Here is a 16899-nt window from a genome sequence, read left to right as displayed (position 1 = left end):
ACTGGCCTCAAAAAGTATTCGAGGTACTTTCCACGGGTACATTATATACCCAGAAAGTATATATATATATATATATATATATATATATATATATATATATACACACACCCAGCATGGGCTTGTATAATATGAATATCTCCATTACAAAAAATAAAACCGAACATTATTTATTTTAAGGAAAGATAACAAGCCTTGGTATTGATTAAAAAACAAAACTAAACATTAAACTTGAGGTAAACAATATTCAGTGCCTTACAAACAAAATTACATTTGTTATAATTCAGGACAAAAAAAAAGTCAGCTTGGCATAGAGCACATTCACATTTGTACTTTAAACAGATTATTTGGCACATCAATGAGAGTGAGAAAAAAAAAGCAAATAAAATAAATGAGCATAACATTAAGATATTCAAATATTTCCCTTTCCAAAAAATGTTTGCTTTACAAAAGCAAAGATTGCACAACAAAAGCAAAAACAAAATGCATTTTAAAATATTTTAAATTGCGTAATTGCTTGACATCCACCAAAATAACCCCAATTAAAACCAATAAAGAAAAGAAAAACCATTGAAAAGTAAAATTAGAAAACATAACTTCTTGATGGTTCTTCAGATAAAAAAATAGCTGCTAGTTGATAGGTGTGAGAACCGCATGCAACTGCAGCTGCAGGCTCAACAACCTGCCATTCTGGATCAGCAGGGCCAATGCATTGAAATCGCAAAGAGAAAATACCTATCAGTGCACACCCTATTTCTTGGGCTCTAGTGGACCAGTCACCTTAAAGTTTATGCCGTCTCCCGGCAGCGGGGATGGTATCAAAGGACAGAGCCAGCTGATGTACCAGTACTTGCCCAGGCATTCCCTGACGTTGGCCAGCACTCCCAGGCTGTAAGGCCGCCGGGTGGAGTACCACTCACGTGTGGTTTGTCCCCTCAGCATCAGAACCACATGAAAGAAAAGGAAGGCAGCCACCAGGAGGAAGCCAACAACACAAGTGTCAGCAATGAATGCAAAAGCAAATGCTCGCGCCGTCACCTGTCCTGTGATTGGAGGAAAAAAAAGATGTTTATGGTATTTTTGTGACAATTTAAAAGGTGTCATAATACATTTATGTATAATTTTATTTTTAGGCCAAACCATAATATGCACCACAATTTTCCACAGCTTATGGCTCTTTTGGGTATTTTGTTGTTGTTGTTGTTGCTGTAAAGTTTTTAATTCAGTTATTAAATTAAAGTTTTTTATGTAGCTCTTTTAACTCTTTTAAACAGTTTTTAGTTTACATTTTTAAATATTTTTGCCCACCAAGGCTGCATTTATTTGATCAAAAATTCTCAAATATTATTTAAAAAACTGTTCTCTATTTAATATACTTTAAAATGTAATGTATTCCTGTGATGGCAAAGCTGAATTGTCAGCATCATTACTCCAGTCTTCAGTATCATATGATCCTTCAGAAATCGTTCCAATATGCTGATTCGGTGCTCAAGAAATATTTCTTATTATCAAAGTTGAAAACAGAGCTGCTTAATATTTTTGTGCAAAAAACAATGATACATTATCACAGTTGTTTGGTGAATAGAAAGAATATAAATTATTTTGTAACTTTATATATTTCTTTACTGTTTTGATCCAGCATCATTGCTGAATAATAGTATTAACTTCTTTCCAGAATAAAAATTCTTACAGACCCCAAACTTCTGGGCTGCATTTCCCAAAAGCATTGTAAGCCTAAGTAGATCGTAGAACCACGATAAACTTAGCTCACAATGCTTTTGAGAAACTTTAAAGCCAAGTTGCAAGTTTTAAGACTGTAAAACAAGTTGCATTTTCAAGATATCCTAATATATGTTCTTTACATTCATAAAATTTTAGCAGATGCTTTTATCCAAAGCAAATTATAAATGAGGACCGTAAAAAAATATTCAACAAGATTAACATGGATAATATAAACATTTCCACAAAGCACTCAACTCTCATTTTAAAAGATCAAGGAAAATTTGATTTCTCATGACATTATTGATTTCTCATAGAAGTAGCAGACACTCATTAGAAATCTTATACTCACCAGAAACAAGCATTATCCAGGGCACAAGCAAAAGCATTACACTGTGAAAAGTGACACCCTCCTTTAAGACGACAATGAAGACCTCGGCATTCATGACTACTGCATAGAGCAGCCCTGCCCACATGAACAGCAAACAGGTCAGGAAATACCGGTAATTGTGGAAACCGACACACTGGCCAAAAAACACACAGTGGTGATCGCGGCGCAGGACACACACATTGCAATCGTAGCAGTGCGAGCATCTTGGAGGAGTGTGGGTCTCACAGCTGTAGCAGTACCTGTCATAAAAGAGGAAAATATTATTTACTGCTTTTTGATTGGCCGCAAAAGCTCAAACAGGAATTTAAGAGCATAAAATACATGATAAATTAACCAATTACCTCCACCCATTACCCAACGCATCCCCTGCAAGAAACACTCCACGGATACTTGGGTTAGTTCTCACAAACAACGAAGCATTCCAGGTTATATTTCCTAGCATGAAGTACTGAGCGAAGAGATGTATGGCCTTCCATATGGTGGACCACTCAGTCTTCTTCTGTGCTGGCTCAAGTGGAGCCTCCACCAGCACCAGATAGCTGACCTCGGCAGTGATGGAGAACACCAGAACAATGTTCAGAACGATAGGCAGATGCCGACCGGTTGACTCCACCTTACACCATACTCTACTCATGAACCTAGCCATGTTTTCAGATTTAAATAATCCGCTGCGTGAGATACAACCTGCTCAACCTGTTTTTTTTTTCCAGTAAAGCCAATCGATTCCTGTTTGCTCGAATCTGGTCACAAAAACAGAAAAATAACCAGTTGAGAGAGACATTAAAAATCCTTCAAACTACTTGGCTAAAGTAGGTCATATAGAAGCTAAAACAAATAGGAAGCTTTTGAAAATAGTAATGCATTAGACACTGATAACTCTGACACATTACTTTGAGTGTTCCAGTAGCTGACAACATATCTGTTAGAAACTATAAAATACTCATACTAATTTAAATTCATTGATACGGACCTGTCATTCCATTCAAGATATCGTTTCAACAGGAAATACTCTGCTGGTTGCTGTATCGCACAATGAACTTCTGCAGAAGGCTAACAACAACATTTGGCTCATGACTAGGTCTGTGTTGCAGCTTAAACGGTCCCTCAGACGTAAACGGTACTGTACAACAGTTCCACCTCCTCTCTCTCTCTCTCTCTCTCTCTCTCTCTCTCTCTCTCTCTCTCTCTCTCTCTCTCTCTCTATCTCTAACACACACACACACACACACACACACACACACACACACACACACACACACACACACACACACACACACACACACACACACACACACACACACACACACACACACACACACACACACACTCACACACACACACACACACACACACACACACACACACACACACACACACACACACACACACACACACACACTCACACACACACTTTTTTCTATAGTCAACTGTTTTTCTAACACCTAACCCTAAACCTACCTATCACAAAAAAAAATAATAATCAAAAATCGCCATATTTTCAAGCTGCACACACACACAAATGAGGATTATTATTAAAAAAAAAAAACCCTGTTAAAGGTGGGGTAAGTGTTATTTCAAAACCGTTTTAGAAAAAGGACTCGGGCCAAGTGGAATAAACTTGTAGCCAATCAGCAGGTAAGGAGCGTGTCTACTATTGACGGAGCGCTTGCTCTTGCTCTGTGCACGTCATTATTCAAAACACACGAGTCACACATGACGGACAATAGCCGAGAACTAGCCTAATATGTGCTGGCTTTTGCTTGACTACTCGTGTGTCATGTGCGATCGTGGCTCACGCTTAGCCTGGATGCCAGCCGAACTTAACCCCGGCCACAAAAATTTTAGGTCGGGCAATTCGGTCTGGCCTTGCTCCATAGTAGTAATTATTTTTTTACAGTCTACGGTAATTATCCCCGAACAGAAACTGTTCGGACCAATGAAATCATCAGGGCGGGCTTTAGACGATTTGTTCAATCCTAAACGGAGAGCTTGTTTGTAAATGCATTCACCATCACAATTTCTCTCAGAAATGATGATCATGTTGGGTACTCTTTGTATCATTAAATTATTTTACAACACTGGCAAAGATCGTGTATTCCAGCCTGATTTCAGCGCGCGTGCAGACAGGGTTGCCAAGTTTTTACAACAAAACGCGCCAACTAATACCCTAAACAATAGCTGAACTGTTGTGCTTGTGTACTATCGAGTTGTTCATGAGAATGGTTCGTGTTTTTGTGATCGCTATAATCTTGTCATATTTGTAATATGTTCGTTAGTTGGACTGTTCTGCTCATGTACTATCGAGTTGGGGGGGGGGGGGATACTTTTCCATTGAATATTTGAATATTCCAGTCAAAATTCGCTTGTTAAGTCGTGACGTAAGGAACGCCGTTTCTGGGTCCAAGCCTCAACTCGTTTCACTTGAGAATGGCATTGACGCCCGTTTATGAGCGCGATTTATTCATATTAAACATCAAACGTTTAAAAAAGTTTAACATTTTAAATACTTACAGTCTACACAACAGTCTCTGTGCTCACAGCGTCACATACATTAATATTTTAACGATTTAAAAAAGATGAATCACTGTCTGGCCATCTGGAATTTTGGTATGGAGAAAAAGTTTATGATTATAGCTTTTTTTTGTAGTATCACACCACATTGTGTGTGTATATTAGCACCGTTTGTAGTTTCTCTTGTGGTATAAGATAGAGCGTTTGGACCCGGAAGCACTGCCGCGTGACGTCAGCCTTAACAACCGGATAGGGGCAAGACCCTTTTTGGAGGTAGGGGCGTGTTTGTTTTGGTTATGAAATATCAACAACCAGATAGCACTTACCCTAGCCTAGAAATCTAGACGCACCCTAAGCGGCAGCAAATCTAATCTGCCGCAAGTGTCTTCTAGCAACTCTCAATACAGTTCTGAGCTGTAACCGCCAAACTCTGGTCGGCCAATCACTTCGTGTATAGAGTCGGTGGGCGGGGCTTAACAAAATGACTGCAGAGTTGCGTTTGCATGCTTCTAGTAAAACACAGAAACTGGCGAACTGCGGTCTTTCGAATCAGCTTTGACCGCGACTCTGGAAGACTTGAAGTTAAGCTTTTCTCTGAGAAAAGAACAAAAAATGGCACTGAAGTCATTCTTAAGAAGGAAAGATGTGTTTGGAGTTTTGCCGACCGGATACGTCGAAAGTTTAATCTGTCAACGAGCTTTGGTTGTAGCGCTATCCAATTGCGTGCACACCGTGCAGAGGGAGTCTGAAAGACAACCGTAAATCCCGCCCCTCGGATTGAGCCTTGTCAATGGTGAGTTTCCAAACCAAACATCTTGGTGTGGTGTGGCTTGTCAGCCTAATTTACCCCACCTTTAAATTTATTTTACAAAGTTCCACAATGCATATGTTTATTGTGCTAATTTATCTGTAAAATAATGGTAGTATACAGTAAGGCACATTTGACTCGGCCTGGCGTATAATATTGTCCTGACTCCTGACCTGAACACAAGAACATTTCATATACCTTCATTATGAAGTTGACTTCTGTCTGAATGTAAGTACTTTTATTATTTCCCCATGTTTATCTTTGTAAAATAGCGTTAGTCAAAGCCTACCATGATTTTCCTTTGACGACCCTTCCTGACCCACTTTCGCAAAGGAATAATCCCTAATCTGATAATCCGAATTGCTGGTTGTTGAGAGAGCAGTTTGCTATTCAGAGCGAGTTTAACATGACATCCTACACAAAGGCTAAGGAGGAACCTCATGACAGTTATCAAAGGACAGCATACGAGAATATACAACACAAGTGAGTGGCTGCTTGTATGATCGTGTGGTCTGTGACTTTATTTTGCTCGTTTATTCGTCCCTGCCAGCCCCAGATGTTCTACTATCTCAGAGAGTATATTTACTCAAGTTCTCTATAGAATAGTTTAGTTTGTGATGCCGAAGTGTTGTGGTGCAGGCTAACATGATGTTATTATGAGTTTAATTCTAAAGTGAATTCTGATTATATTGTATTAGTGGCCTCCCGTATCGTTAAATTCCAGGAGAGGGCGCTATTGTCTCTCAAAAGGGCGCTATTGTTCACCCTGTCATCATCATCATCATCATCATCATCATTAACACAACGAAACCTATAGGCTATTAAAAAATAATTAAAAACTTTATGCTATGGTCTGTATGCTAATCATTTTATGGTGAAAAAAAGATGCAATGAACGTTATTGATGATTGTCATTTCCTTTTGTTTCCCTCTGAAGAATGGTTTTGTAACACTTTGTTTTGAGCATCAGTAACCCAGCGGTTACTATTTCTGAGATAATGTAAAAAACGGTGGATGGAAACATGAAGATGCGCATAAATTCTAATAATGTAAAAAACAACAAAAACAACAACAACAAACAAACAAACAAACGTGTGCGCTCAATTGAGGCAGATAATGTTTTAGTTGGTAAGAAGATATCCCTTTGAGAGACAAAAAAGAAAAGAAAAAACTGGTTGGGTTTGAAGTTAGCATAAATACAAAGCATCAAATTAAACTAGATACATAGTCAGGCCATGTAAGTTAAATAATTGTACCTCTAATTCAAGGATTGCTATTCCTGATGAAAAGCTTTAATTTCATGCCTGAAAATCATTTCTTTTGGACATCTAATCTACAAATCTGCACACAGTCACATGCAATTTCTCATTTCTAACTTTTTCTGAATGATTCTTTCTAATATCTTTGCAGTCAGCGAAGAAGGATGCAGCTCCAGAGTGAGTTTCAATCACAGCAGCGGAATCATCGCCTGTAAGAAATCTGTCCATTATGCACTATTGAACATATATCTGTGTTATCTGTGGTATTGTACTGTAATGGAATCTTTGCAAGTCTGACACTATTTTTGCTGTTAAATATCATAACGTTAATGAAAGTATCATATTTTGGAACCAATGGAATCCAACAATAATTCTATAAAAGAATTGATAAGATTCTACTGGGTAAACTGGATTTTCCAGGTTGTCAAGAAACAATTACACTTTGGTTGAAAAATCAATAGACGATTCTGGTATTCATTTTGAGTTTATCATCAATGAATCATGAGTTCATCATGTTTTTTTGTTGTGATACAGCAGCAGGGCAGCCTGGCTGCAAGGCCGCTGGTTGGAAATTAGTGAGCAGGAACGCAGGGCCCAGATCCATAACCAAAAGCTGCTGCAGGACTTTCAGAGAGCACAAGACACCCTCAATGACATGTGGGCCAGCACCGAAGCCATGATCAATATACGGGTAAGGCTGCAACCACGCAGGGCTTGTCAGTGACAGAGGCAGTTAAAGGGACAGCATTGTACCTTATCTGACCTTAAAAGGTGTTTATTGCTACCCCAGAGTTGTCATATACCCTTAATGTCACAATGAAATAAAAGCTGACAATTCTTATGTTTTAGGTTAGATTGCAGTGTTTATTATAAATGATTTATTTGTGCACATAATAGTTTTTTTAATGTGTAATCTTTAATCAAAGACATTAACTTATCCCCTTTCAATGCCATCTTCTCTGATGAAGTGTGAACTGGTGCAAGAGTAAGCCAACAATCCCTCCACTCCTGCAACCTGCCAATCACATGAAATCACATCAATTAACAAATGACTACAATCCAATCACTTCACACAATCAAGTCCTGCCCTGCATTTTTTTCTCTCGTTTTGCTCGGATACATTACAATAAGGAAGATGCATAGAAAATCAGAGTTATCAATCACATGACCATGCTTTTGTCTTCTTAAAGACAAAATGATTCATTGCAGTTTGGCATTGCATGTATATGATTATTTGTGACCCTGGACCACAAAACCATAAGGGTCTCTTTTTTTAATTTTTTTATTGAGATTAATACATAATATCTGAAAGCTGAAAGCCTTCAATGATGTCTGGTTTGAAAGGACATTTGGCCGAGATATAGCTATTTGAAAATCTAGAATCTGAGCGTGCAAAATTTGAAATATTGAGAAAAAAGCCTTTAAATGTCCTTAGCAATGCTAATAATACATTTTTGATATAGTAGGACATTTACAAAATATCTTCATGGAACACGATCTTTACTTAATAGCATAATGATTTTTGGCATAAAAGAAAAATCTATAATTTTGACCCATACAATATATTGTTGGCAATTGCCACAAATATACCTGTGTGACTTATAAATTGTTTTGTGATTCAGGGTCACATTTTTAAACACTAACCTACACATTTTCTCTTTAAAAGGTTCAGTATGAGCAGTATCTGGAAGAGAACTTCCCACAATGGCAGAAAAGACTGAAAGACTTAAGAGTTTCTGAAAAGTCCAAGGTGCTTTTTTTTAGGGAAAGTGATGTCTTTTATAAGGTGTAAACTTGTATTGACTGTAATGTCTGTTTTTTTATTTTCATCCATGGGGTACAACACCACTTAAAGAGTTATATTCAGCAAATGGAGGAGAACGAACGTATGAAGACTGCACATAGGTCTGACTTTAGAGGCCACCTTCTGTCCTCCAATTCTTCAAACCCATCTCAAACTTCTCACACCATGCGTAACCCTCAGACAGCAAAAGGTAATGTGCTTAGCAATTTCTATTTTCAAGTTTTTTTGTTGTTGTTGAGGAAACTGTTAACACTACCCTCTTTCTTAAGACATCAAGCAAAATACTGAAAGATGCAACCCAAATGGGCATCATCCTTCCTGTCCACCCACTTGGTTAACTGGCTCACAGCCTTTTATTTCTGGACTCCCCCAAAACAATATCCAAAAGGATTATAAAAACCTTCAGAACATTCAAGCCTTGAATCATCCCTTGCCGCCCTATTATTCTTTACCTGGAGATTCACTCCATCAATCACATTCTCCAGTCCAGCAGAAGTCACCATCAATGGACCATCTATGGGCCGGTATAAGGCAAGGGTTTATGCCTACAGCTCACTTCACTCCTGCTGGTGCTTCCTGGCCACAACTTCCTGTGTTGAGCCCCATGATGGATGTACGATGGATGTATGATGGATGTTACATGGATGTACCAAACCCCAGTGAGGAAAGAATCCAATGCAGTGAGAAAGACAAGGAAAAAGTGAAAAAAGAAACACCGACCCCAAATGAGGAGAGTTACCAGAGACTTAAACATAAGAGGAATGGGAAAGAGAGTGATCGGTCTGAGCTAGACTGTAGGCCAGGTTAGTTTTGTGAAATTTGGTGACTTTACATGTGAATTTTTTTCTCATTGGGAAAAATATAACTTGATATTAGTCGAATGTAAACAAACTCTCCTAATAAGTCTGTGTATATTTTGTATGCTTAAAGTGCGTCTATCAGTTGACCATGAAGAAAGTAGTGAAGGCTGTGTTGTGCCCTCTGAAGTTACGGCGTCTGGGATGCAAAAAAGGGGAAAGAAAAAAAGAGATGGGACCAAATCACACTCTACAGAAAATGCTAATAATTCTCAGGGGTAAGCCAAATTAACAATCATTTTTACATTTTAATCAATCCATGGGGACTGAATGTTAGAGATGGATCTTCTTGGGGCTGTCACGATTCCTCGATTAAATTTGAATATATGATAAAAAAAATCCTTGATCGAAATTTACCGCTGTCAAATAACTGGCCATGGACAAGAATCCACAAACTGCACTATTAGACTGCTTTATAAGGCTGTACGATATATTAAATCTGTGTAAAAATTCAATGCAGGTTGCCCATAAAAACTAAGTCTTCCATAAGAGAGGCTAAAACCAGGGTAGAAAACAGCCTCTGGATGAAATATTCATTATGATGTTTTTGAATGTAAAAACCATGCAAACGTAATATGTTGACCTCAGACAACAGTTTAATTTAAAAAAAAGCCAGTTCATGACCCCTTTAAAACATTAGTTGATTGTATACTATGTTCATTATGTATTTTAACAATGTTGTTTAATAAAACCCATGTGATTTACAGCCCTAGATTTTCTGCGAGATTTTGGAAACATTATTAAAACATTCATATCTTATTGTAACATTTTCCCACAATTATCTCTTATAGCTCTTCCACTTCCATGTCACAAGATGCTTTGGAAAGCCACTCGGACACAGAAATCAGCAAAATACGTCACAAAACATCTAAGAAGTATAGCAGCAAAGATTCTATCATCACTAAGGAGAATGTTGATGCTGTGATGCAAGAAAGCAGGAGCCAAGAAATGCTTCCAAGTAGTGTAAGCTCAGAAAAGAATGATGGATCTGAAAGACTCAACATTAGAGAGGAAGAAGATTTTGAAGGCAATGGTGACAGTCATGTTGCAGAAGAGAAAGTATGTGACAGAGAAGTTGAAAATGAAGAGGAGCACAAGGAAGGTACAGGTGGAGAGGAAGAAGCAGGATCGGATGATGAAGCACGGGCCGATGATGAAGAAGGGAGTGAGAAAGTGTCGGGAAAGAGAGATGGGATTGAACCCTGTGGGGAAGGAGATGTTCCAGAGGACATTCCAGATAGTGAAGATGGAAGAGAGACAACAGAGGAAGAGGAGAGACAGAACAGTTTTCAAGATCATAAGGAGGCCATAAAAAGTGTAGAGGATGACAAAAAAGGGAATACTTCTGACATTCACAAAAGGTGTATATTTAAATTTGTGCAAATAACACTGTTCATGAATATTCATCTTCCTGTTATTTTTTTTAATGAATCTAGACTAACACTGACTTTCTGCATAGTCTTGAAGATTTGTATGCAGATGAGACTGAAGAGGAAGAGGTTTACAATCAAGAAATAGAAGAAGAAGATGATGATGATGATGATGATGATGATGATGATGATGATGATGATGATGATGATGATGATGATGATGATGAGGTTGTGGTTGAGAAAGTGTACCCCTGGTCGAGAGAGCCTATTGATGATCACACAAAATGCCCTGATGATGAAGATGACGATATTGAAGGTCTTCTCAACCCTGTCAACTACCAAACACAGAAGTGAGTTTTGTTGTATTCTATACTGTTTTGTATATATTTTGCTCATCAGGACTCACTCTAACCATTATTTATTCCCATAGGGAGGATGATGTGGAGGAGACAGATGGATACCAATCAAATGGTATGTTTAATTTCACAATATAAAGCTGCTTTCATCTACATTCATGTGAAAATGAAAGGACACTCTATTGAATTCTATGGTTTTATGTATCAGGATATAATAAAAATTCATCTGATTTTTGGCAGGTCTTAAAATTAGGTCAATTAAACCTCAGATGAACAAGAACACATGACATATTTCAGTGTGTCATTATTTATTTAAAGGGATAGTTCACCCAAAAATGGGTGAACTATTGTCCTTGGCAGTGTGTTTACACCTGAATGGTCCTAACCAAAATGCCAAACCTTTTGCTTTTATACAGGTGATCACACTTATGATTAAGGATGATCAATGAATCAAAGACATTTGATTAGCAGCACCTGATTTACCACTTATTACTTGGTCTGTTACCCTTCTCCATTTTCACCTAGTTTTTTAAAGGGATATTTAACCCCAAAATTATGTAATTTTTAATTCACGCTCATGTTGTTCCAAACCGGTATAAATGTCTTTGATCTGCTGAACACAAAGGACTACCATAGTGGGAAAAAATACTTGATCTGCTTGATTTTAGAAACATTTTTCCAAATATCTTTCTTTGTGTTCAGCAGAATAAAGACATTTATACAGATTTGGAACAACTTCAGAGTGTGTAAATTATGAAAGAATTTTCATTTTTGGGTGAACTATCCCTTAAAAAAAAAAAAAAATAGGCTGCCATCAATGGGAAGGGTAAAATGGCCATATCCAAACAGTTTGAAGTCTATCATTCTACAGTGAGGAAACGTGAGGAAAGTGGAAAACGTTTAAGAGAGTTGCCACTCTTCCCATGAGTGGATGTCCCGGCAAATTCACCTCAAGGTCAGAACCGTGCACTAAGAGAAATTGCAAAAAACCCAAGGGCTACAACGCAGACTCTACAGACCTCAGTTAGAAAAAGGACGGGACAAGAATGGCATGTTTGTTATAAGATGTTGTATTTACCCCATTTTAAGACCTGCTAACGACCAGATGATTTTTAAAATTAGATATGTAAAATGATACAATGTTGTACTTGTAGAAAAGATGTAATTTCTTTGCAGAGGTGGACAGTAACTAAGTACATTTACTTAAGTACTGTACTTAAGTACAATTTTTGAGTATCTGTACTTTACTTGAGTATTATTTTTTTCTGGATATTTATGACTTTTACTTCACTAAATTTAAAAGCCAAATATCATACTTTTTTACTCCACTACACTTCTATCAATGTCCTCAAAGTCAAGAGTCGTTTCTGCACTGTAAAATAATATTTAAAAAATAAGTTACCTGGTTGCCTTAAAATTTTGATTTCATTGAAATTAAAAATTTGAGTTAAAACAATGAACATTTTTGAGAATCGACAACCTTTATTAAAATATTATTAAAATATTTTCTTTTTTTAAAGAAGCATATTGGGTAATTGTTTGTGTGTTATTTGTGATGATGCAGTGAAAAATGCCAAATTATGCTATTTTCATGATTTATCAAATTTTTTATGTGGTACAGATACAATAATATTTTGAATTTCTATTTATTAAAACAATTTCCTTCATTGTATCAACTCAACACATTTTTTTAAGGCAACCAGGTTACTTACTTTTTTAAGTTAAACCAACAATATTTTTTTACAGTGTGTACACTGTAAAAAAATGTGTTGGTTTTTGTTGGTTTAACTTAAAAAAGTAAGTAACCTGGTTGCCTTAAAATTTTGAGTTTATTGAAATTAAAAAAATTTGTTGATACAATGAAGGTAATTGGTTTGATAAATAGAAACTCAAAATATTATTGTATTTGAACCACATAAAAAATGTGATAAATCATGAAAATAGCACTATTTGGCATGTTTCACTGCGTCATCAGAAATAAAACACACAATTACCCAATATGCTTACAAAATCTTTTAATAATATTTTAATAAAGGTTGTCGAATCTCAAATTTTTTTCATTGTATTAACTCAAAGATGTTCTTCTTTAAAAGGTGTTTGGTTTTTTGCAGAAAGCCTTTCAGGAATCACTCTTGTAGGGTCTCATGAAGTTCAATGATTTACCAGCATTTTTTATACACTGACTGATCAGTTTATAGCAAAATGGAAGAAGGCCGGATTTTTAAGTTGATCGTGATCGTTATATCTTTCTGAGTACAGTCTATAGAAAAAAATAAAATAAATAACCGGATTGGTGCTTGCAACACGGAGCTGTTACAGTTACAGAGCTGTTACACGGAGCCCCCCCTCAGCTAAAACGGAAGCTTTGGGGGCATAAACGTAAAGGGTGTCTTTGTGCCTCTTAACAGACACAAAATGCAATTAAAATGTCTGTCCAACATGAACAGGTCCCTCACACGACAACGAGATGAGTTTAGCCACTTAGCCATTGTTTAAATTCACCTGTTTTAGACGGCTAGCTGTGTCTCACTGAAGTCCCGTTGGAACGCCGTTGTAGCCGGAAAAAAGCAAATAGTCCAGTCCAGAAGAGCCTCGTGTGTATGAAGAGGCTCTGCTCATCGGCTAGTCGGTTCTCAGTATTGAACGTGTCCGAGAGAAACATTTTTTTGATTCTGTACTGCTGATCCGATGAGGACCGCTGCTCGTTCAGTTACTCGCGCATGCTCAGAATCAGCGGCTCGTGAGTTCATCAGATCTCTCAGCAAAACATGTTTCACTTCAGTGAACGGTTGGAGTTACAACATATAATTCAAGATATTAGTTTATTTCTATTCAGAGGGACTGTCACTCATGTCAGAAAGTGAGTAACTTAAGTAACTTGTGTGATCAGCGCTGATTTGAGACGCGAACCGTTTAGAACGATTCAGTCCGATTTGGTGAACTGGTTCCCCCGGTTCACTAAAAAGAACCGGTTAAAAAGAACGATTCGTTCGTGAAACGGACATAACTAGAGTTAGAGGCTAAACGCATCTCGTTGTCGTGTGATGGACCTTTTCATGTTGGACAGTCATTTTAATTGCATTTTGTGTCTGATAAGAGGCGCAAAGACACCCTTTACGTGAAGCTGCCATTTTAGTTGAGGGGAGGCTCTGGGCATTAACTGTAATAGCCCTGTGTTGCAAGCACCAATCCGGTTCGGGTTTTTTTCTATAGACTGTACCCACAAAGATATAACGATCAAGATAAACTTAAAAATTCGCCGGAGTTGTCCTTTAAGTACTTTTGAAAACAAATACTTCTGTACTTTTACTTAAATAAAAATCAGTTTTTACAACTTTCTCTTGTAATGGAGTAATATTTGACCAGTAGTACTTTTACTTAACTCAAGTAATAAAGTTGTGTACTTTGTTTTAATCTTTTTTTAAATCTTATCTGTTTTAATTCAGATCAACATTCTGGTTCAGAGGAGAAAAATCTACGACAGGAGAACAGTCCTGCTGCTATAAATGAGTCAGTGGAGACTGATGATGAGTTTGACCACTTCTATGATTAAACCAGAAACTAGAACATAAAGGTGGGAAATAATGGAAGGAGGAAAACAACAATGGATGAATACACTGGACAGAAGCTGCAATAACGCGATGCTTTCAGAAAATGAGCAAGGTGCACACCCTAAACAGCAGCCTCAGACCGGCCAGAGAGCCACAAGGCCCCGCAATGAATAGAGGAGTCAGATTACAAAGGGATGAAAGAGGAAGAAAAGGATAAATAGATGCTGGGTGTCCCTCATCTTTTTTTTTGTTATTTGCTGGTAGCTTATCTGACTGTCCTGAAAGCACCGCACCACTGTCACTCTGCAAACACAGGTGGATCCCGAGATGAAAAGAGAATAATAGAGGAGATGAATAGTGGATGACGTTAAAAGAAATAACCAAGTTATAGATTTTATTCTAAGCGCATAGCTGAAATGGTGTCACTTTCATAAAACCGAAAACTGCTTCTTTAATCTGTTTTATTTTATGTCCTATTGGGAATCAAAGTGTTTGCCCTGAATTCTTCAGCATTCATTTAAATGTAGCCAGAGTTTGAACGCTTTCTCATTCAGATAGGGAGCGTGGCCTGAAGCGAGGGGGGTGAGCGGGGGTTCGGACGAAGAGGGGGTGCTAAGGGAAGGAGTACAGGGCTGTCACTGCCTCTGAGTGATGGCTATTTGAACAGGCATATTTACCCGAGCCCTTGTGAAAGGAGACGGAGGGACACTAACGGAGACGCGCAGGCACAGACAGGCAATAAAAAGCTGGCCACTGTGTAAACAACATGGCCTAGTCTGTTCAGGCTGCTGCCATGCCAACAAGCTAGCTTCCACTCTTCAGCCAATCACACGGCAGCTTTGTGACAAGTGGAACAAAACCCCCATCAGATGTTTTAAGCTGCCATTGACGAAATGTTAATAAAATAAAATATTATCTTATGCGTTTTGGTAACCAATACTTTTTGGAGGCGACCTATCCTGCGGTGTGACACGCTTTCGTAATTCTTTAATAATTGTTGTGCATGCAGCTTTTTTATGACCTGTGAATTTTGTACTTTAAAACTGTCACAACATAGGATTGTTTACAACATGAAAAAACACTGATTATGAATGGTGTAAAGTTTTAACAGAACAGTGACCTACACATTAATATACACTTTTGAATGAATTATTTATTGAATTAAATTATTATTTTAAGATGTATTCAATTAATTGTTCTTTCTCTTTTACAGTAGCTATCGTTCAGAACTTTGGGGGATTGTACATTTGATATGTGTGTCATTTGTTTTTTGAATTTTCATCCTTTCTTCGTCCTTCAAAAATCATTTTAATATGCCTATTTGTAAAATAATCTTATCTTATTAAGTAAAATGTCTTATTATTATCAGTGTTGACAATTGAATGTTAATTTCAATAAATTACATTTAATCTGATTTATGCTATTATCTAAAGCAGTTAAGAGCAATAGTACATTCATGAAGATCATGTTTTTGATCATACCAAAAATACCAGTCTGTATCCTCAGCTGGCCTACTGATGACCTACAGACAGCATCTTCACACTCTACAAATCACAGTTCGCACCCTTCTATTGCTTAGAACTGAATACACACATAGCCAGACTTCAGATATTCAGGAAGCAACAGCACAGTCATCCATCATATGAGCATATACAGCAAAATCTGAAGACGGGCCGACTTCTAAAGAAGACAATAACCATCTCAGGAACAGATCACAACCCTGAAATCTCATGAACTCCTCACGTCTCGCCCTCTCTCTGAATCTCGGACACACACTGAGGGGTCTGTGGCTTCTGCTCAGATCGCTGTGGGTGTCCCTGTGTCCCATTGTTGAGAAGACACTGCTTTGGGGAGGTCCACCATTAAGACCAGTGTCTTCCTTTTGTTCTCATACACTCAAACACAATCCTGCTTACCCAGGAATCAAAGGTTAGGCTAGGAGGGGTTGGAGGGGGTCGCAACCTTTCTACTGCTAGCATTCAGCCCATCAGACAGTCAAAATCGCAAGCCATGTCTGGACACTGTCCATTAGTATTACCCTATCCCATATCATGAGTAAATCAGTAGTTTGATTGGTTTGTGCATTTTATTCAGGTTTTTCTGCCTGTTAGTGACATAAATATGCAATTTTTAATTTTAAACTCATTTACTTGCATTTACATTTATTCATTTTGCAGATGAATTGCAGATGAGCTTAGAGTAGCATAAGCTAAAATAGGAAATTTAATGCACCATTCAAATGTAATGATGAGGTTAAGTGCTCATTCATACTTGTAA

General features: G+C 37.6%; 3 protein-coding genes across 3 annotated transcripts; 2 read left to right on the top strand and 1 right to left on the bottom strand.

The window, feature by feature from the left end:
- Window positions 1-151: 151 nt before the first annotated feature.
- On the bottom strand, window positions 152-3209 carry zdhhc24 (zinc finger DHHC-type containing 24). The gene is made up of 4 exons (XM_067456562.1): window positions 3078-3209; window positions 2449-2847; window positions 2069-2346; window positions 152-1040 (listed from the first exon to the last, which is right to left on the bottom strand). Exons 2-4 carry the CDS (start codon window positions 2751-2753, stop codon window positions 748-750), a joined length of 876 nt encoding a protein of 291 aa, XP_067312663.1. The 5' UTR covers window positions 2754-2847; window positions 3078-3209; the 3' UTR covers window positions 152-747.
- A 1655-nt stretch (window positions 3210-4864) lies between these two features.
- On the top strand, window positions 4865-9087 carry LOC137092083 (uncharacterized). Its single transcript, XM_067456356.1, has 7 exons — window positions 4865-4891; window positions 6836-6895; window positions 7219-7375; window positions 8351-8434; window positions 8540-8678; window positions 8758-8972; window positions 9040-9087. Exons 2-7 carry the CDS (start codon window positions 6849-6851, stop codon window positions 9085-9087), a joined length of 690 nt encoding a protein of 229 aa, XP_067312457.1. The 5' UTR covers window positions 4865-4891; window positions 6836-6848.
- Window positions 9067-15147, top strand: LOC137092298 (protein starmaker). Its single transcript, XM_067456559.1, has 6 exons — window positions 9067-9291; window positions 9419-9563; window positions 10137-10706; window positions 10805-11065; window positions 11146-11186; window positions 14518-15147. Exons 1-6 carry the CDS (start codon window positions 9093-9095, stop codon window positions 14622-14624), a joined length of 1323 nt encoding a protein of 440 aa, XP_067312660.1. The 5' UTR covers window positions 9067-9092; the 3' UTR covers window positions 14625-15147.
- Window positions 15148-16899: the final 1752 nt, after the last annotated feature.

This window comes from Pseudorasbora parva, chromosome 11, assembly GCF_024679245.1.
Source record: "Pseudorasbora parva isolate DD20220531a chromosome 11, ASM2467924v1, whole genome shotgun sequence".
In the NCBI taxonomy this organism is placed as follows: Eukaryota; Metazoa; Chordata; class Actinopteri; order Cypriniformes; family Gobionidae; genus Pseudorasbora; species Pseudorasbora parva.
Note: the sequence above shows the minus strand (reverse complement) of the source record. Positions and strands in the feature narration are given on the sequence as shown.

What these genes read in the sequence shown, in the direction of transcription:
- LOC137092083 (XM_067456356.1), top strand. Translation starts at nt 6,849, where the DNA reads ATGCAGCTCCAGAGTGAGTTTCAATCACAGCAGCGGAATCATCGCCT. An exon ending in CAGCAGCGGAATCATCGCCT is followed by an intron (nt 6,896 to 7,218) that starts GTAAGAAATCTG and finishes GTTGTGATACAG; the next exon opens with CAGCAGGGCAGCCTGGCTGC. An exon ending in TAACCCTCAGACAGCAAAAG is followed by an intron (nt 8,679 to 8,757) that starts GTAATGTGCTTA and finishes CTCTTTCTTAAG; the next exon opens with ACATCAAGCAAAATACTGAA.
- zdhhc24 (XM_067456562.1), bottom strand. Translation starts at nt 2,753, where the DNA reads ATGGCTAGGTTCATGAGTAGAGTATGGTGTAAGGTGGAGTCAACCGGT. An exon ending in GCGTTGGGTAATGGGTGGAG is followed by an intron (nt 2,347 to 2,448) that starts GTAATTGGTTAA and finishes CTTTTATGACAG; the next exon opens with GTACTGCTACAGCTGTGAGA. An exon ending in CTGGATAATGCTTGTTTCTG is followed by an intron (nt 1,041 to 2,068) that starts GTGAGTATAAGA and finishes CTCCAATCACAG; the next exon opens with GACAGGTGACGGCGCGAGCA.
- LOC137092298 (XM_067456559.1), top strand. Translation starts at nt 9,093, where the DNA reads ATGATGGATGTACGATGGATGTATGATGGATGTTACATGGATGTACCA. An exon ending in AATGCTAATAATTCTCAGGG is followed by an intron (nt 9,564 to 10,136) that starts GTAAGCCAAATT and finishes TATCTCTTATAG; the next exon opens with CTCTTCCACTTCCATGTCAC. An exon ending in AGATGGATACCAATCAAATG is followed by an intron (nt 11,187 to 14,517) that starts GTATGTTTAATT and finishes GTTTTAATTCAG; the next exon opens with ATCAACATTCTGGTTCAGAG.